Source organism: Blennius ocellaris (assembly GCF_963422515.1).
Source record: "Blennius ocellaris genome assembly, chromosome: 3".
NCBI lineage: Eukaryota > Metazoa > Chordata > Actinopteri > Blenniiformes > Blenniidae > Blennius > Blennius ocellaris.
The window spans coordinates 17,932,932-17,953,169 of NC_137652.1; the positions used below are offsets into that span (position 1 = coordinate 17,932,932).

At 40.9% G+C, this 20,238-nt stretch overlaps 2 protein-coding genes across 2 annotated transcripts; both read left to right on the forward strand.

The window, feature by feature from the left end:
- Window positions 1-3,157: 3,157 nt before the first annotated feature.
- Window positions 3,158-7,241, forward strand: LOC308144581 (arrestin domain-containing protein 3-like; the record flags this gene model as incomplete). The annotated part of the gene is made up of 6 exons (XM_080515723.1): window positions 3,158-3,413; window positions 3,910-3,967; window positions 4,041-4,188; window positions 4,828-4,924; window positions 5,856-6,112; window positions 7,014-7,241. 6 exons carry the CDS (start codon window positions 3,158-3,160, stop codon window positions 7,239-7,241), a joined length of 1,044 nt encoding a protein of 347 aa, XP_080371849.1.
- Window positions 7,242-13,105: 5,864 nt separating this feature from the next.
- On the forward strand, window positions 13,106-14,113 carry LOC308144587 (beta-1,3-galactosyltransferase 2-like; the record flags this gene model as incomplete). The annotated part of the gene is made up of 1 exon (XM_080515739.1): window positions 13,106-14,113. The coding sequence occupies one exon, from the start codon at window positions 13,106-13,108 to the stop codon at window positions 14,111-14,113; it is 1,008 nt and encodes a 335-aa protein (XP_080371865.1).
- Between the last annotated feature and the right edge of the window lie 6,125 nt (window positions 14,114-20,238).

Here is a 20,238-nt window from a genome sequence, read left to right on the forward strand (position 1 = left end):
AAAGGTCAAGAAAATGTTCAAAAAATGTTATGACAGTGCTTACAGAGGAGTGCAGAGGATGTTTCAGTGGACAGGGGATAGATTTTCTGGAAATCACAACAAATGCAATATCAAATTGATTTGCTGTCTTCAAGACAGGAACTTGCAGAGGAATGTGTTGTGTTCAAAGATTTTCAAAAGGATGACTAATGGTGTCGGATAACTTTTGTCCTAAGTGGACCTGCCGTTTATGGATGGATGGATAGATGGATGTCTTGTTCAATTGAAAGATCAAGTGAATATTGGATCATTCATCCTAATCTAAATTATATATTGGTTTGGTTGGATATTTTTCCAGCCCTATCCTGTTTTTTTTAATTAATAATATCATTTGACTATGGAATTCTATGAAATACAAAAAGACTTCCTATATTGTTCATAAACGTCTTGGTGTTCTCTTTCACATACTCCGCTGTATAGGATTTGTGAAACTGGCGTCTATGAGACAGATGTCTGTAGTAAATCTAATAGTGGTCTCTTCATTTTTTTATTTTTTTATATGATCTTTTATCTTGTCGCATATGTTTGTAAAGAATGGCTGGACATACTGCAGATCCAAAAGCTTTAAAAGCATCACGTGGCTGCAGACCACACATTTTTACATGGTTACATCTTAGATGTTGCATCAAATTGTGGTTGTATTGAATGAGACTCTGATGCTTCCGCCTCTTGAAACACTGGTATTGCAGATAATGCATGCGGCAAACGGTTTTCAATTTCTACTTTGAATTATTTCCACACTGCTGACAGTTTAGTCACTGTGAAGCTGGTTTGGTGCGGTTCTCACGTGGATGCAACGGAGCTGAGTTGATTGCTGATCAGTAAATTGAGCTTATGAATTAATTTTTTATTTTATATTTAAATCTCAAACTGCTAATCCGAGCTGTGTTGTTTTATTTCTAAAGTTATATTAAGACTTATTTAAAGTCTTTTTGAGCAATATGAAAAAGCATGAATTGACATGAATAAAATTGAACAGAACAAACAAACTATAGCACCCTGATGGTTGGGGAAGTGTGGGCAAAGGTTTTGAATTTGAATCAAAATAGAATCAAAATAACTTGTTTTTGTTGTTTGGATTGGATGGAGTGCATCTCTCCAAGAGAACACGATGCATTTCAATAATCTGCCCTTCAGCTTTGTAATTTCCTTTGGGACCTGAACTTAAGGAATACAGCTCTGAGGCGGTGTTGTGGAGTAATTAGGTCAACTTTCATCTGAGCTCTGCAAGTCCTGGCAGGAGAGGTGCGGCGCGAGATCCGAAGGAAGGAGTTTATGATCAACTAGAAGGTCGAACCCAAGGGCACAAACAGAAACACCCTAAAAAGAGCTCGTCTCGCAATCTAGTAATGCAAGGAACAAACCACGAACTGGAGATTCATCAATGAACAAACATAATATCTGAACGTGTCAAGAACTCTGGAGGACCGACAGAGGGATGGTGGACATGAACACTTCGAGAAGGGTTTAAGGAGGGTATAACACAAACCTTAAGATATTTGTGCATCTAATCAGTGAATACTGTTGAGCCAGATAAACTCTCACTGATAACATTTCCCGTTCAAAGTACAATAAGAACTTTCTGAGACACATTCAGCAGGATATGCTTGTGGCAGAGAGGTGAGGCAGTGCACCAGACTCTCATCAGCAGCGAACCACCTGCTTTATGGGCAGAGAGGTAATTAAGCACCTGATGTGAATCAGGTGCTTAATTACCTCTCTGCCACGATGCCGTTTGTATTCATGCAAACATGTGGGTTTGAACAAGAGAGTCAATAATTGAGTTGCAGGCTGAAGTACCGAGCAAAAAATTTTTTAAGATTTGTCAGGAAAACGGGCTATTCAACTTCTATTCAATAAAATTTAATAAACTGTGAAGTGAAAATGAGCAGCATTAGCTTATTTTGAAAACCGATTCCCATTTCTGCATGTCCAAGTGTCCTTGGGCCAGACATTTCCTTCACATCCATGAACATGTGGGTTTACAAATATGATCAAATTAATTATCGTAACAACATCAGTATACGTGGTATAAGTGTATGTCGACGTGTGGATTTAAGTTGTAATATTACAACAGGAACTTATTAACTCATTTCCTGCTAGGGTAGAAGGTCACAGAGATTTGTCAAACAAAAATAAAGAAATAGAAATTACAGCAGCAATGAGTCTTTGCAATAAAGAAAATAATTTCAATGAGTCAATCCAACTTCATTATCTGTCCACACGACTGTCTGTGTACATGCCATTGAGAATGTTTATAGTGTATTGTTGTCTGTGGTTTCATTACAAAGACAAACAACAGCACCAACTTGTGGCATGCTAACGACAATATATTCAGAACTTTTCTGAAATGAAAATGCAGAAACGAGTCTCAAGGAGCCGCAGTCGAGGGACGAAAGAGCCGCGGGTTGAGTCAAGTCTGAATTGTCAAATTATGACCTCATTTCCACAACGTTTGAAGTGAAAACGCATCGTTTTGGTGTTTTTGTCTCAAAAAAGTTTTGTGTTTATGTGTCAAGGTTTGAAAAATTATATTAGTTTACATGGAAACGGCAGAAATGCAAAAAATAAATTAAAAAAATGTAGTAAGCAGGCCATGCCACTAGTGGGTGTTGTTGTTTGTTGTTGTAATGATGCCACACACGTGCATAGAAAACAATATGGAAGTACACGGACATTCATGTGGACAGACGATGAAGTTGGATAACTATTATGGCGACTCGAAAGTGTTGTCAACAGACTGATATTTGAATTTGTTATTGATGATGATGATCAGTCCTTCTCATCGGTTGAGCAGCCTTCAGAAAGCTAATTTATCAATTCGTTTCTCAATTTTTAAAATTAAACATAGTGATGCCTGCTTTAAGCAAACTTTGGGTTTCCACCTGGTATACTACATTGATTACATTTTTCAACAGGTCATTTGTAATTGCAACAGATTATATTTTCAAAGTAACCCTCCCAACCCTGCCCATATGTGACTTGGTTTTCAGTGGGGTGGAGTTCCTGTGCACATCTGAGCAGTACTTGTGGGTTTGTATTGATCCAGCTCCTCATTCAGGCTGAGAGCCGAGAGCCGGTTAACACTTGCCAGGTCTGAGTGTCTGAGAGAGTGGAAATGTCTCCAGTGAAAGACTTCAGTCTGACTTACGACGAGCCTAATGAGGAAGGCACCTTTTCTGAAGGAGATGTCGTCACGGGCTCAGTTACCTTCAGTTTGACTAAAGAAACCAAAATCAAGAGCCTCTTTGTGAAAGCCAAAGGAGACGGGCGTGTGGACTGGAGCGAAGGGAGTGGAGATGCCAGCTCATCCTACAGTGCGAACAGGAGATATTTCAAAGTCAAAGAGTTCTTAATTGGAGAAAATGCTAAAGGTAAGTCAAACAAATGTGTAGATTGTCTTTGTTTTCCTCACTTAACTGCTTGACAGTTACACTTTGCTGCATGTTAATATTTGTTTATTTTTAAGTTACACAAGCCATTTGTCTCTCCAAAAGCTAAAAAAAAATTGGGCATGAGTGGTCCACTAGCAATCAAAAAACACTATATATATCATACCAGTTTTCTGGCCAATCAAGTAACACCATGTTCACTGAACCAGCTTTTGGAAACGTCACACTTTACTTCAAGCAACGTGGATCTCACCTTTTCAAGATATTCTAGTTCTTTTAGATGTACTTGTATACTATCTAGATCAATTCATTTTTTTAAATGTCCCCAGTTTTTCAGAGGGGATCAAAAATATCTGAAATTGCTCAAACATATTATGAAATAAATTGCTGCACTTAAATAAAAGCTAGCACCCTTCACTTAGGTGCTATCCTCACGTCCACTGACATGTGTTCATATAATTCCTCTATTTGTTTACAGGCACTGTGCTCAGCCAAGGAGACCACAATTTTAAATTCAAGATTGAGATTCCAAACCAGTGAGTGGCCTTTTCTAGCTTCTTGGTGGCATTTTATTTTTCAAAACACTTCCTTCATGGTTTTGCGTTGCAGGGACATGCCGTCATCCTTTAAAGGAGCTCACGGACGGATCGTCTACCTGATTGAGGCGAAGCTGTGTAAAAGCTGGCAGTGGCCGAGCAAAGCCAAGACAGAAATCTGCTTTCGTTCCAAGTCCTTTCCACTAATCGAAGACATCATGGTACGTTTGTTTCAAGTGAAAACTTGTCACTTCAGAAAAGTTTTGCCTTTATGCATAAATGTTTTGAAAGTGTTTACACGTTTTTGTTTTAGAAAAGTTTCATGTTTAAACGTCACCAATGTCTGTTTACACAGAAACAGTAGAAATGCTGAAAACAATATAGTTAGCATGTCGGGCCACCAGTGGGTGCTGTTGGTTGTTTTCGTAATGGAACATACGTGAACGCAGAGAACAATACGCTATAAACATTAACAATGGCTATAGCGTCATATGTCATATGGACGGGAAACACAAGCAGGATTGCTATGCCGGGCAACTCTCAACTATAACACTACCAAATCCCAGGACAAAATATTCTGGGAGTCATGACACTGTGGAGGAAAACATTGTTGTAATTGTCCTTCTACTGGCGCATGAAATGACCAAAAAAAAAAGGCAACAACTAACCAAGAACTGTGCAGATAACTGCAGACAGAAAGTCAACTGATGCTTATTTAGAGTTGCTAATGTCTCAGTGAATACAGACCAAAGGTAAAGATACCTGCAGTTGGACATGTCACACATTCCTCCAACAATCATTTATGCAGACTTTGAGTTTCGGTCTCACCGATGAGGAAAATGTCTGTTTCTGCCTTGCAGAGTCCTCAGACGGATTCTGTGACCAAAGAGTTGGGGACGTTCTCCAAGGAACAGGTGGAAATGTCTGCCAATGTGGACAGAAAGGCTTGTTCTCCAGGTAACGTGACTGAAGCGCCGACACACAAAACTATGACGAGGCAGAATGGCTCAATAGCTGAAATCCTTTAAAAAAAAAACTGGACTGACTGGAATTCCTAATATTCCATGATTAGACTTTCTTGAACCACTTTTAACAATCAATTTTTTTCCCCTGCCAATTGTCTTTTGTGAAATATAATCACGTGATATTCTTGTTAATATAAATGATCAACTTTCTACATACAGTACGATGTTTACTTTTAAAGATTTGAACACGTTGTTCTCGTGTGTTTGTTATTTTATGGTCAAAAAGCCTTAATTTAGAAAAACACATGTTCTTGCAGGACACTGCATGTGGAGATTAGAATAAGACATCAGGATAATTAAAGTTTTTTTAAGGCATCAAGTGAGAATTTGCCATAAGCCTTTTTCAAGATTGAGATTTTATTTATACAATAAAAATGGTCAATTATGATGTCATTTTTGTCAGTTTTTCAGCATTTTATGTTTACTTCACTTTTTCACATACTTATAACACCTTTTTTTGTGTTTTAACGATTGAAAGAGACTATCTAACTTCAACTGCTATTTCTTACTTACATCACAAACTGAAATAAACAGGAAACTGTACTTAGCCTTTTGTTAATATGACACATTGCATTGATCTTTTTATGCTAATTAACGTAATTGGGATGGGAATAAGTGATGTGAAATGTAAGGAGGGCTGGCCAATACATACACGACTTGTGCGAAAATGAAAATATTTAAATTGTACAATTACGGTATATAACGAATATTAGCCTGTTTTCCTAAGCAGCCTGTTAAATATATTCTGAATGCAAAGCTCGTGTCCTTGTATCAGTGAGGTTAAAATGCCGACGACATGGAAGAACTTACAAGTGAGTAGAGTTCAATGAGACGCTTTGTGTTGTGCTCCTGTTTTTAAACAGGAGACACCGTCACCGCTTCTGCCATTGTCTGCAACACATCTTCCAAGACAATGAAGCCAAAGTTCTTGCTGCACCAGCGGACGGTGTACCGCGCCGGCAGCCACAGCAGGGCCTGTGAAGACAGGATCGTGCAGATCGTCGGCGACACCATCATGGGTAACTCGGAGAAGACGGCCAGCTGTGAAGTGACCGTCCCTGAAGATGTGACCTGCACTGTTCATAACTGTGACATCGTCTCAGTTGAATATAGCCTCAAGGTGGGTGATGGTGTAAAACCCAGTGCTATCAAATGTTTGTATTTTAAACCAGATCAATCACAGGGTTGCTGAGACTCATTTTGATTGATCACGATTAAATATTAAAAATGTTTAGTCTATATTAATGGCATTTCATTTTGCATGAGAAAACAGGCTCAATAATAGTGTTTATTAAACACCTATCACAGTTGTTTACAAATACCGTCTCTCTTTTTCAAAACAAACAGTTATCCACATTACTGTGGCCCTGTAATCCCTTTTCAGCAGCGACCAAGACAAACTAACTTAGTGACATTGTGCTGCAGACAATTTAGATGCATTCAAATTTGTAATCAGATTAATCATGACAGAAGATTAAATCTGCGCTAATTTTGACATCCGTAGTAAAAACAACGACTTTTCCTTGACTCCAATAAATGACACGCTGAGACCCTGTTTTCCAAACGTTTCAAGTTACCATGAATCATATTTGTGTTTTCACTTCAGACAAGTGTCAGGTGTACACCGTAACATTTTGAAAACGATGGCCGTTTACATAGCAACGTCAGAAACACCGACAATTATGTAATTAGTATGCCAGGCCACAAGTTGGCACTGTCGGGTTGTTTTTGCAATGAAACCACACACGCATGCCTGCAGGGAACAATACGCTATAAACATGGTAGCGTCGCTACGATTGGGATGGAACCGGGGCATTTCCAGAAAATGTATTTTTCCTCCACTCACATGACGTAGCCCAGGCGTTTTCAAAAAGTTCCCACCTTGGAAGATGTTTTCAAGGAAATGTTATCAACAGACACTCAAAACGCAATGAAAGTTTTGTGTTTTCACTTGAAATCGTTGCTGTGTGCCACATGCCGACAAGCGTGGCTGGGAATAGTTACAGATTGATGTTTCTCAGGTGTCGCTGGACATCAGCTTTGCCTTCGACCCAGAGTTGGTGTTTCCACTGGTCGTCGCTCCTCCTTCCCTGCTGGCTGCCGCTCAGGCCGGTCAGGCAGAAAGCGACGTCCCAGCGGACAGTGACGTCCCCGTGAACGGTGGTGTTCCAGCTGACAGTGGCGTCCATGAAGGAGAAGGAGAAGATCCTACACTCCCGGGCTCAGCTGCTGCAGAAAACACAGAATAATTACAGCCAGCATGGTGACGTCTCATCTCAGTGTGTCCCCACGCTTGACATGACAATTCTCCTGCTTCCACCTTGACGTCTGCACCCAAAAACCACAGTATAAAAAGTACAAAGCAATATAATTTTTCTTCTTGATGGGTAAAATCTTTTCATTTAAAATGACCAAATGTCAACTAATCATCAGGGTTTAACCTTTTTAATGAAAGTTAACTGAAGAATCTCACAAAAATTTAATTATTTTCAGTGGGTTTGAGAGATTTTCTTAATCAATCTTAGATCTGTGAAAAATCAGATCAGGGCTTATTTTACTTAAGATGAAACATACCGTTCAATTTGATCTCAAGTGTGACAGACCAGTAAATAGTAGCATGACAATCTATAAATAATTAGAACTCTGAGCAAACTGGAACTCTATTTTAGTGCAACAAAATATTGCTATACAAGTTCACAGTTATTGAACTGTCCTTTAACAACATGTGAATTAAAAACTGCCGCTTGGCATCAGAAAACCTTTGTGTATCATCAAAGTTAGTCAAAACCTTTAATTAACCCTCTTTGCAGGATTCCACTACAAACATATGAACCAAATGCTTTGATCTGACCTCTGGGGGTCTCTGTCCTGCTTGTGTAAGATCTTTTCCTGCTGCAACACGCCGGAATCCCAATGAGGAGACCCTGTCACAACTAATCATGTAATAGATGACAATAATGTGAGAATGGACAATAATGTAATCAAATTGGCCTTTTTCATTGTCATGAAGCCCAGAACTCAATAAATTCCCAACAGTGCAATTAGATATTTCATCCATTATCATGATATCATTTGTCATGATTGAAGTGACATTTAAAATCCTTTCAAAATGTAGCAACCACAGCCAATAGTGTAATAATACATATATAGGGTTGAGTTTCTTGGACTTCTTTCATTATCAAAGATACATATAATGGATGAGATAGTGGCCATATTCATTCATTGAGGATACACACTATGTAGCACTATTTAGAAATTATGGTTTCAAAAAAACTTCCTCTCTCTCTCTCTCTCTCTCTCTCTCTCTCTCTCTCTCTCTCTCTCTGTCTCTTTTAACAGTATTAGCAAGTTAGACTATTTTTGCCTGGCATTACATTATTGGTTGTTATGAATGCTTCTTGCAATCAGTTGTGTTGTAGTCGGCGGTAAAGCTATACAGTGGGGCTCAGCAGGGGACCAGTGTGGGACTCTCCTGGTTTAGAAATGTTGGGGCTCTGAGAACAATTGTGTTTCAGGTCAAATAGTTATGGTTAATGTAGAAGGTTAACGAATGCATGGCAACAATGTGAAATTCCCCTAAAAGACAAAGAGTTGAGTGCTGACTGCAATCAAATCTTTAAATATATTGTGTAACAACAGTTGTGTTTATGAACATGTTTTTTTTGTTGCAATTGTATGATGAAGTTGAATAAATCTTAAAAACCATCTTAGGCTCCTTGCTTGATTTCAATTTGATTTGGAGGCATGATGAAATCTTAAATGTAGCACAAAACATCGTCTCTCGACCTTCAAAACTGCTGAGGGTTGCAAGCAGGATGCTGTTGCATTTGCAACACTACCTTCTCTGAATAATTTATTCATGTGCTTTGAAACTATCTGGTTGTCGTAAACGTTGGTTTCCTTGTGGCTTTCTGCTCATAACTGCACTTTTCACACTGCTTTTAATTTACGCTCTGTCAAGAACTGAGCAGTCTCGACACTTGTTAATGTACTGAGCTGTATGCAAAGTTTTTTGTACATCAAATCTACTGCATAATATTTTTGTGCTGTTGTAAATGGAATTAATATATAAAGAACATTTTTTCATAGTTATAAATGTAATAAAGTTGACATATAAAAGAAATACATATATTGGACACAATTTCTACTTTTTACGATCATGTATACTTGAATACATTCAGGACTTTTTAATTCTAAACTCTCATCAAAGTAAGTTTTTTCTGTACAGAAGCTGAGTATTGTAGTGTATTTTCTTTGAGTGATTATTGAGTATTTATCACACCTGTGTGATGCAGCCCGTCATGACATCAGTAAAGCCCGCTCGGCAGGATTTGGCGTCGGTGGTGGGCGGGGCTTAGCTTCATTCTCAGGTGAGCTGAGCTGAAGCTTCACGTGAACTTGTCCCTAGATCGCCTTGTGTGTGCATGTGGCATGGTGGACTCGTCCAAGTTCTCCTGTGCGGAAGATTAGACATCCAGAGACAAAGACTATAAACCGTGAGAAGACACCAGAGCAAGGTGAGGAGGAAACACTGGAACCTGACCCGACCTTATTCAGAGCTATATATATACATATATATATATAAATTTTTTATTTTTATTTTTTAATTTCATATCTTCCTACTTTTGCGGATTGCGTGTATTCCACTTGGCTTTTCTTTGTTAGTTGCTACAGGAGGTTAACAAAATAAAGAAGTAGGTGGTGTTTGTTTGTGCAAATCAGAGATTGATACTCCGTCAACTTCTGCAGGAACAATGACGCCGGCAACATGTAATTAGTAACTAGCAGCTCTCGTATGACCGCTTTTTCCACTGAGAAGTAATCAAACGCCTTACTATTTTCAAACCAGAAATCAGATGAAAGTTACTTGTCCAATTCACTGTGTGTTACGAGTGGAGCGTCCAATAAGACAGATTTCTTCTCTGCATTAATGTTAATTGACGTTATTAATCAGAACCAACCGCTCCTCCTTTCTCCTCCAAATAGACAAGCGCACTGCACACACGCACACAGCGCATGCAGTCATCTTCTCCACTCTCAGCCAATCACAGGCCAACTCGCTCTTTCAGGTAACAGAAAAGAATTGGAACAAACGTTGTCATCAATAAACCTTAACATTGCAAGAAGTCCCCTCTTTTTAAAAAATCGATCAATGAAAGACTTTGTTTTTCTACAGGGGGCTAATGAAGTCGCATAGAGCAGGCAGTGCAAATAAATAAATAGTGCAACAACAGACTACAACTACATCTCTGGGTAAATAAATACCAGTAATAGTAAAAATCTGATAAAATCATGAATCAGATATATATGCAACAAAGAATGAAGGTTAAAAGTTAGATATGTATCAGCAGGTGCAGGAGACAGGGATCAGCAGTGTTTTGGAAAAAAAAAAAGACTGGTTGTAATTTATGTTCAGGTGATGGGGGAGTGTTGGCAGCTGATGAAAATAACATTTATTCCATTGACATTAAATAAAGGTAGTGTTTCCTACACTGTACAGGTAATATCTACCTTGTAGTGTGAGCTGCCATGCTTTCCATGTATCTGATCCAGCTCTAATTAGGTCAAACACATGTTTTTACACTGAGGGAGGAAACCCCTCAGAAATTACCCAAACCTTGAACCTGGATGGATGTGTCTTGCATTCACAGAAGTCTTTTTTTTTTTTTTTGTAAGGAAACCTAATGGTTTTTTTCCCCTCAGAATATTGCTGTTTTAACCAACTGTACGGCTGTATGACCTTGTGTGTGTGTGTGCCTGTTTGACAGGAGGTACCCTCACCAACCTTGCTCCTCCTCCTGCCCTGATGTGGAGCACTTGAGCCCTATTTCCGCTGTACAAAAAACGCAGGAGCAGAATGGCAAAGCGTAACCGGAGCCAAATCTGGTGCATGTTTCGTCAGCAGAAAGTACGGTTAAAATGACAAATCAGCAGACGGCTTCTCAAAACCGGACCCTTTCTGTTGTCCTGAGTACCCCAACGGAAGGGCGATGGAAAAGCGTCAACCTTTTGAAGCGGTTATTTCTGGAAAATCCCAAATTCTTGCAGTGTAAACCCAAACCATACCGGACCGTCTCGTTCCATCCCTGCACTTTTTGTGCAGTGGAAACGGGGCTTCGGATTGGAGGGTGACTGCTGATTGGCTCAGTTCCGCCCAACAGCTGATGCCATCTAACAGCTCCAGCAGACTCCTCATGGTGGCTGATGTGAGAGGTGTAACATATGGCTCTTCACTAGTATAACTAGTTGCACGTTAATGTCATCAAGTGTACAGTTTTGCCTCCCCAGTAAGAGATAGTAATGCTACTGTGCAGAGGTGTCTTATATGTTACAGAAATGTCTTGGCATGTATATCACACTACTAGTATGTAGTAGGACGCTAGTTGCACACTGGTAGGACAATCCTGCTTCTACTAGTTACACAAAAACAAAACAATGGCATCACTAGTGAGCATTTCTTATGTTACTAGTAATGTGTAAGAGTGTCCTAGTGCAACTAGTAAATATTTTGCCACTTACAGTGCTTCTAGTGCACATTTTGGCCCTTACTAGTAGTACTAGTAAAGTAAAAATGCCTCACTAGTGAGGCATGTTGGATTCTTCTAACACTCTGAGGAGGAGGCTAACACACTGCTGCTGCTGCTCCGAGGAGGAGGCTGACACACTGCTGCTGCTGCTCCGAGGAGGAGGCTGACACACTGCTGCTGCTGCTCTGAGGAGGAGGCTGACACACTGCTGCTGCTGCTCTGAGGAGGAGGCTGACACACTGCTGCTGCTGCTCTGAGGAGGAGGCTAACACACTGCTGCTGCTGCTCTGAGGAGGAGGCTAACACTCTGCTGCTGCTCTGAGGAGGAGGCTAACACTCTGCTGCTGCTCTGAGAAAGCCAACACTCTGCTGCTGCTCTGAGGAGGAGGCTAACACACTGCTGCTGCTGCTCTGAGAAGGCAAACACTCTGCTGCTGCTCTGAGAAAGCTAACACTCTGCTGCTGCTCTGAGAAGGCTAACACTCTGCTGCTGCTCTGAGAAAGCTAACACTCTGCTGCTACTCTGAGAAGGCTAACACTCTGCTGCTGCTCTGAGGAGGAGGCTAACACACTGCTGCTGCTCTGAGAAGGCTAACACTCTGCTGCTTCTGTGAGGTGTGCCAGGAGGAGGCCAACATTAACATCTTCAACTCGGGTACAGCAGCAGCTACCACCACCAGGTCAAGCAAACTGCCACAAAGCCTGCTGATCAAGGCACTCCCAGGCTAATCTAACACTCACTATGCCTCCGAGGAAGGCACAGGTTGAGGAGCTCAAGGAAATAATACTCTCACTTAACTTTATGTCAGAAGAGTTATCTAAAGTGGCAAACTAACCAATTGTACTTAGTCAACTAGTGAAGGAAGTTTGAGAACTCAAAAAACTAGTGGTCATTCTTGCTGTACTCTTAAGATAAAACATACCCTACAAGTACCACGAGTGGACATTTTGGCACTCACTAGTAGTATTAGTGAAAGCAAAAAAAACTGACGTTCTACTAGTGGGCATTTTAGAACTACTAGTTGGGTCAAGGACGCTACTAGTGAGTGACATGCCGACTAGTTGGGCTAAGTAGTGTTACGAGTGTAGCACCATGGTTTACTGGCAAGGTTTGATTGTGCACTCGTAGGCCAAAAGTGGCACTCATAGTGGAAAAAGCAATGTTCGTCAGATGCATTCATTCTACTAGTGCATGGAATTGTATTACTAGTGGGGACAAAGAGCTTACTTGTACATGGACCTTACATTTGATATCAGTCAGGGTTTGATGCTACGGTGCCAACAACAGTGGACCGTTCACAGCTGCATTATCAGAGGCAACGCCAGGATTTCTAGTCATTTGTGACTCTTAGTGTAACCCTGTTCTTGTCAGGTGATAAACAGAGAATATCGGTTCATGTTATAGATTTTAATTGAACGTTTCCTCCGGTATTGTACAACAAAGTTCTCAATATCCTCTTTTACAATGTTCTTTATCACACTTGTACAGTCAAAGGGTTAGATTGGACTGATCTCAGCTGTATTAAAGATTTTCTTTAATCTGAACATTAAATGCTGCTTCCTCGTGTCTTTTCTGTACAGCGTTCATGGGAACCAGGAGGGCACTGCTAAAATGCGTCTTCTTCATAATCCTGGCAGCAGTGGTAGTCTTCTTCATTTATATGAACACTGCTGGAGAGTGCGGGAGATGGGATCATCGAAGACGAACTGGAGAACTAACGGGGGCGGCCTCAGGATCACAGTGGGAGGATCCAGGTCCGTATCACGTGGCTTATCCTCGAAACTACAAGTTCATCATGGACGACACACAGACGTGCAAATCCACAACTCCCTTCCTGATCCTGATGGTTCCCGTGGCGCCGGGTGACGCGGCGGCTCGGGACCTCATCCGGCAGACGTGGGGCGGGGAGAACCCGGTCCTGGGTCACCTGGTAGAGACCGTGTTCGTGACGGGTCTGCCCGGAGGGGCCCACGCCGAGCAGACGCAAGAGAAACTCAGAGAGGAGAGTCGACTGCACCGCGACCTGATTCAGAGCAACTTCCAGGACAGCTACCACAACCTCACCATCAAGACAATGGTGATGCTGGAGTGGCTGGCCAAGCACTGCACGGAGTCCGCCTTCGTCGTGAAGGTGGACTCGGACGTGCTGCTCCACGTGCGGAACCTGTTGAAGCTGCTGTTGGAGCCCGGCACGGCCAAACGCAACTACATGACCGGTCTCGTGTGGTGGCACAGCCCGGTTTTAAGGAACCCTTTCAACAAGTTCTACATGCCGAGGTGCGTGATCGCCGAGTCGGAGTACCCCCCGTACCCGCTGGGCATGGCGTACGTCATGTCCCTGGACCTGCCGGGGAAGATCCTGGGAGCATCGCTGCAGATCAAACCCATCTTCATCGAAGACGCCCACCTGGGCATGTGCCTGAAACGCCTGGGCATCTCACCCACCGACCCTCCGCGCAGAGACATGTTTATAGTCAAACCCACGCATCCTCTGAACTCCTGCAGCCTGTCAAAGGTCGTTGCCGTGACGACGACAAGCCCCTCACAGATGAGGAGGTACTGGGAGAGGAGCAGGGAGGAGGTTCGGTGCTGATCTAGTGGCCTGAAAATCTTTACGTTTTTAACAGCAGATTAAGCTCTATTGTTTGTTTAAAATAATCCCATTTCATGTATTTATTTAATGACTGCTCGAGGTTTAGTTTAGGTTTTTTTTATTTTCAGCAATACTACACAAGTTTCAAGCATGTTGGATGTTTTTTTTTATTATTTTTAAATTAAGCAACCTTAACAATCACACTTGATCAAAAGTTTTATGTTTTAAGAATGTGTGAGCAAACCAAGCACAGCGAGAATATGCAAACTACAAACAAGTTTTTTTTTTTAATGTTAATCATGCTACTGAATGTATGATTGCATTAAAAAGTATCAAATGAAGATGTTCTGCATCTGTGATGGTTTCCAACAAGTCTTGTCAGATCTCTTGTAGTTCACCATTATTCCAACAGAGGGGGGGCTAACATCAGATAAAAGTTATAGGACTTGCAAAGCTCCGACAGAGGAAAAAAAAGGTCATGGAAGTACTTGTAATAGATCCTGAAGAGAAGCAGTGTATCTGATGTGATGAGTGTCATCCTGAGTGTGCGAGTGCTAAACGTCACAAGAAATAAGTTAAATAAAAACAAAAAACCCTGCTATTTATGTGAGAAATTGTCCCTGTTGGGATAACAGTATGTGGGGGGCAGTGTTACTGAGTGCTGATTGTAAAAATACAATCAAACCTTTAATGTGACAAGATGGAAAAACATTTACAACCATAGTTGTTAGTATTACATTAATTAATAAAATCATTGCCATTCAGTGTGACTATTTTTGAAACAAAAAGTGGCAAAAACAAAGTTGTACATACAACTATGTACATGGTGGATTGTATTGGCTTTAAAGTGACTAATAATGGAATGACCAGTCAATAGTGCAAAAACATGTTGAATTAATGTCAAAATGTCATGAAAATATTGGCAAATGTGTTTTATTACATTCAAAATGGCAAAAACAAAATCTTACATTATTGAGTGCTATAATCTCTACTGTGCATATCAGGTTTACAACCCCAAGTCGACTATTGTTGACATTTATTTTGACTGAATATGATTCACATGTCAATGACTAATAAACGGGGGTGTCACACAAGGCTCGTGGATCAAAAGCAGCACACAAGAGTCTCCAATCTGGCCCATCAAACACCAAACCACCCAACAAATTGTATCAATTTCAAAGAAAGTAGGGTTGGGTGGGGGGGTCAGGGCTGTCAGGGCAAGTTTGTAAAAAAAATGCATCATGGAGCATCTAGGATATTGACTTTATATTCAGATTGTAGTTATTTCCTGTTTTGTATAAATGTTGACATCTTTTCATGTATACTCTGGAAAAAAGTTCAACTTAAAGGTTATTAAGGCATGGTTTTATCAGACTGCACCACTCAAATTGAAATTGGACTGCATGAGACGATTATTTTCGTGTTCAAACGTCCTGAAAAAGCAAAGTGAACTCTGACCTGACTGCTGCTTCCTTCTATGCTCTCCATGAGTCCTGATCTGTTCTTCCTCTCTGTGAAGGCTCAGCATGACCTCCTGCTGAATAAATCATCCAACGCTGGATGGGATTTATTGTCTTCGTGTCTTCCAGCATGTAAGAACCAGCTCAGCTGCTGGCTTCATGGTCCAACCACTGCTGAGCAGAGCCGTAATACACAATCTAGTGACTTTATGTAATTGTCTGAAAACATCTTCCTCTTTGGAGCCAACATGTGGACATTTCTTCTCATTAATTTTCTGTTTGGACGGTTTATTTTGGTGTGCATTACGAGGCCCATTCATTATCTCAGCATCTCAGGTAAAAACACAATTTTTCCATGCGCAGCACAGAGGAAATCGCTCACCTACTTAAAGAAAGTTGCTGCCATGGCTTTCAGATAAGTTTAATACTTACTGAGGTAATATCTCTGATGAGGTTAATTTCTGTTACCGTTTCTTAAAATTTTTAATTAAAGTTTTTCTTGCTGAGGCCAATCAGAACTACAAACATACTCTAAAGCAGAAGTGTCAAACACTTTGAAGAAATTTGTTGAAAAAAAAATTTGTTATTTTTTTTTTTCAAATTTGCTTGGTGATTTGTCCAGATTGGAGCCTCTTGTAGACGGGTTTTATGTTTGACACCCTAAAGAATAAAACAATAGCCAAGGTTAAATGTTAGGGACTCGGGTTCGAATCCCAATCGCTGCAGAGAGGGTGAAACTAAACCGACTGTGCTGATTGCAACGACTTGCTGAGCCGAAAGGAAGCAGCTGAAAAGACACTACCACATTAAATAAATACAACACGTCGTTTCAAAAGCTCTCGCCTTCAACTCACAGACCAGGTGTCTCTCTAATGTCAACCGCACCCTCCTCCTTCTCCTCCTCTGCCCCCTGCAGACCGGCTGTCCTCTTTGTCACCCTGACCAAATAGTCTGTACTGCAGGGTCATAAACTTCAGCTGGTCTTGTTTTGGCCACAGACACACGCACCCTGAAGACAAGGACAGCCGTCTTCTTCTTCACCCCTCACAAAAGAATGCAGGCTTCCTGGTGAATCAACCCAAAATGGCCCAATGCAACATTTTCAAGTTTGAGTCCATGATTTGTTTGCATCCCTCTTTTTTTCACTTTTCCCAAGCGTATTCCTGCAGATCACAGAAAGCTGCAGGTTTCTTCCGATAACAACTGGACTTTTTCCTTTCCACAGTTGATTATGCTGGATCAGGTAGATTTGTTGGATTTTCTCTGTGAATGTGCTCTAAAATTACTTTGATGTAATTGGCAATCGGCAATACATGAATTGAATTGAATTGAATTGAATTGAATTGAAATGAAATGAATTGAAATTTAAGCATTTTTTCTGGGGGTGCTGACTGGAAATGTAAAAAATGTTTAATGTCCGTCTGAAAAAAAATTATTTCTTGAAATTCCGCATTTGTAAATATTCCGAAGATGAAAAATTAACCACGCCACCCTGAAGATTATGTCAATGTAATTGTCAGTAACACAAATAAGGGTTACATTTGTGGCACACTCTGACAATACAGTCTATACTGGGCTTAAAATTCTTTCCTCGCCAACAAAACCATTTCCACAAAAATTCTTGGTGGCATTATGTCCATGCAGCTCAGACAGGTCATCTATTTGGGCTTGAATACTTGTTTACTTTTGAATAAAGTTTGATCTGGTATCATAGCACATGTGCCCTGTACTGAAAAACCACAGGTGTTTATTTAGCGGCTGACTTGTAGACACAAAGCTGAGGACAATCTTTAATTTTCTTTCTGACTTCACTGCGCGAAACATGTTGCGGACCTTCCTATCCGACAGAATCCAGACGGCCAGTGGAAGCACATCTGAAGGAAAACCAGAAGACTTGAGATGACGCATGAATAGCCATCTACTCCTTTCTCCGTGACTTTGTCAAACACGTGCACACGCACGGACTTCGACACACAAACGCCACGAATGAGCCGTCGTTGCGAAAGCAGGCCAGACTCGGTGGTGATTTAAGGGAAGCAGACAGTGGGAGGGTAAAGGCCAAGCTCCGGGTCTCATGCTATCGCTCTCCATTCACCAGCACATAAATAATCCCACAGACACATGCCGACACGAGGGAAGCCACAGTTTGTGATGAAAAATTGGAGAGGGGGGTGTTTAGATGAACGAATAGACAGAGCAAGAGCAAGAGCAGGAGCAGAGAGAGAGAGAGAGAGAGAGAGAGAGAGAGAGAGAGAGAGAGAGAGAGACAGGTGTGGGAAAAACGAGGGAAGTTCAGATGTCCTGCTGGTTCCAGCTCTAGGTCACAGACCCAGGACCGACAGAAAACACAGAGACCAGATGATTAGAACATTAGAGCGACTTCTAAAAGAGTTTTCAGAGTACGCCTATAGATAAATGAAAATGAAAGAAAATGAAGACGTTAGGCCTTTTAATCTGCATTTTTTGCTACAAAGCGAAAAGATTGCTTTGTATCTGTATTTGTACAAAATGCAGGTTTTATGTGCACACTTTGGTTTTTGAGTGCATGATTTAAAATTCTATTTTATAATTTTTTTTTAATGCTTGTTTTATGTATTCCTGATTAAATGTACATCTTTTTTTTTTTTTAATTCAGCGAGCGTATATACTGCACAGGCTCTCCCTTGTTGCTTTAAGTTCTTTATAAATAAAGTTGGATTTGACTGAGTAGTGATATTTATATAGGCTACTTAAATGTTTGTCTATAAATGTGCACTGAAGGTGAATTAAATATCTGCATTTCCATTAAAAGCGGTGAAAATAACTCATATTTGAGTAGTTTATATCACTACTCGAGGGAATTTTACTTGTCGAGTCTAATTGACACAAAGTGGCATAACTACATTTTTAAGTAAAGTAACAGGAGAGGCATGTAATAGTGAAAATCGCTGCACAAGGAAACAATTTAAAAGGAAGAAGTGAAACAGCGTCAATATTTGTCGGAGCAGCTCCTTCTTTTCCCCCCCCTCGCACTACGTTGCGACGACGACCTCTGAGTGCTGTTTTCCTCCTCGTTACATCTCGTCAAATTCCTCCCCACCGCGAGGACCCCCGTCACTCAGGTTCTCACGATCCCTGTCAGAGAGTCACTCTGTGGGCTGTGAGAACCACCGTCGGGCCCAGTGGCCGGAGGCCTCACGCTGCGCGCGCGCGCGCGCACACACACACACACACACACACACACACACACACACACACACACACACACACACACACACACACACACACACACACACACACACACACACACACACACACACACACACACACACACACACACACACACACACACACAAATGCAAACAAAAACATATGCAAACATGTCACACAGACAAAGTATCATGTGTATACACACAGCCAAACAATAATTATGCATGTGGCCTCTTTCATCTGCCCCCCCCCCCCCACCCGCCCCTTCAGTCCCAAAGGAAACTTGCAAATAAATGCATTTGCTTGTGTTAACGCTGACTTGGAAACCTATTTATAGAGGCTAAGGACTTTTCATAAACCGCAAATGCAAGTTTCCTTTTAAAAGCTTTGAGGTCGAACTATTCGAGAAGTGATTCAAATCAAGTTGGCTGGTCTTCAGCTGATCTCACAGTGAGAACGACTTGTATTTCTTCAGGGTTTTACTTCGTGCCCCGTCTGTGAAGATATGAAGAGACTATAATGTGTCACAGAGCTGCTGCACACATATCAGGGATAGAAAATATGCAAGGTGTATTTACGTAACTGTGACAAAGCAAGTCGGTAGCTGTGCTCTACACTTTTTGCACATAAAAAAAACCCCAAATGTAACACACATGATCAATATTGCATGTTTGTCCCTATAAACAGGGAATATTGAGTGTTTGGCATGTAGAATTGTGCTAATTCATTAATAGATCTACAACATTTGGAAATGTTGTTTATGCTGACACCTGTTTTAAATATGTTTGAAAAGGTGAGTTGAGCTGCAGTTATTGTGGTGAGAGATATTTCCTCAGCTGGCTCCCCACCACTTTTACATGCAGATTTCACATTAAAATGTATTTTTCTTATTGTTTTACCCTATACTTTGACTATGGGACCAATCAATTCAAACACAGATTTGTCATTTTCAGCCTAAATAAAATGTATTTTCTGTAAAATGTCTGATTAATGTTTTCATGAACATCTCCAGCTCCATGGTATCACATGGCCACTGCTTGGCAAACACATGCAAACAATTGCTGTTGTACGGGCCATTGCTGTTATATCCATACTCGTGCATGTGCAGAAGAACTATTTACTACGGCTGTGGAATGCATTTAATGCAGTGCATTTGAGAAAAGTTGCGTTTTCCCGTTTCCCACAGGGCCTTCGATGCAAGCGCAGCTTCGCCGTTGTAAAACATTGCACTTGAATCAAACCTGTGCTCTTTCGTGAAGTGGTGATAAATGCAATCAGCAGTTTGGCATCATATATGACTTTTTCAGTCATATTAAAGGCTTTTAAGCTGATTGTCAACAGCTAAGTGGACTTAGACTCATCCTCCAGACCTTGTTAGGCAAAAGGTGTGGACATTGTCCTTGTGTTTGCCCCTGGATTGCTTCTTTCTATGGTGTTTTTTTGTGTGTGTTTTTTGTTTTGTTTGTTAAATCACAG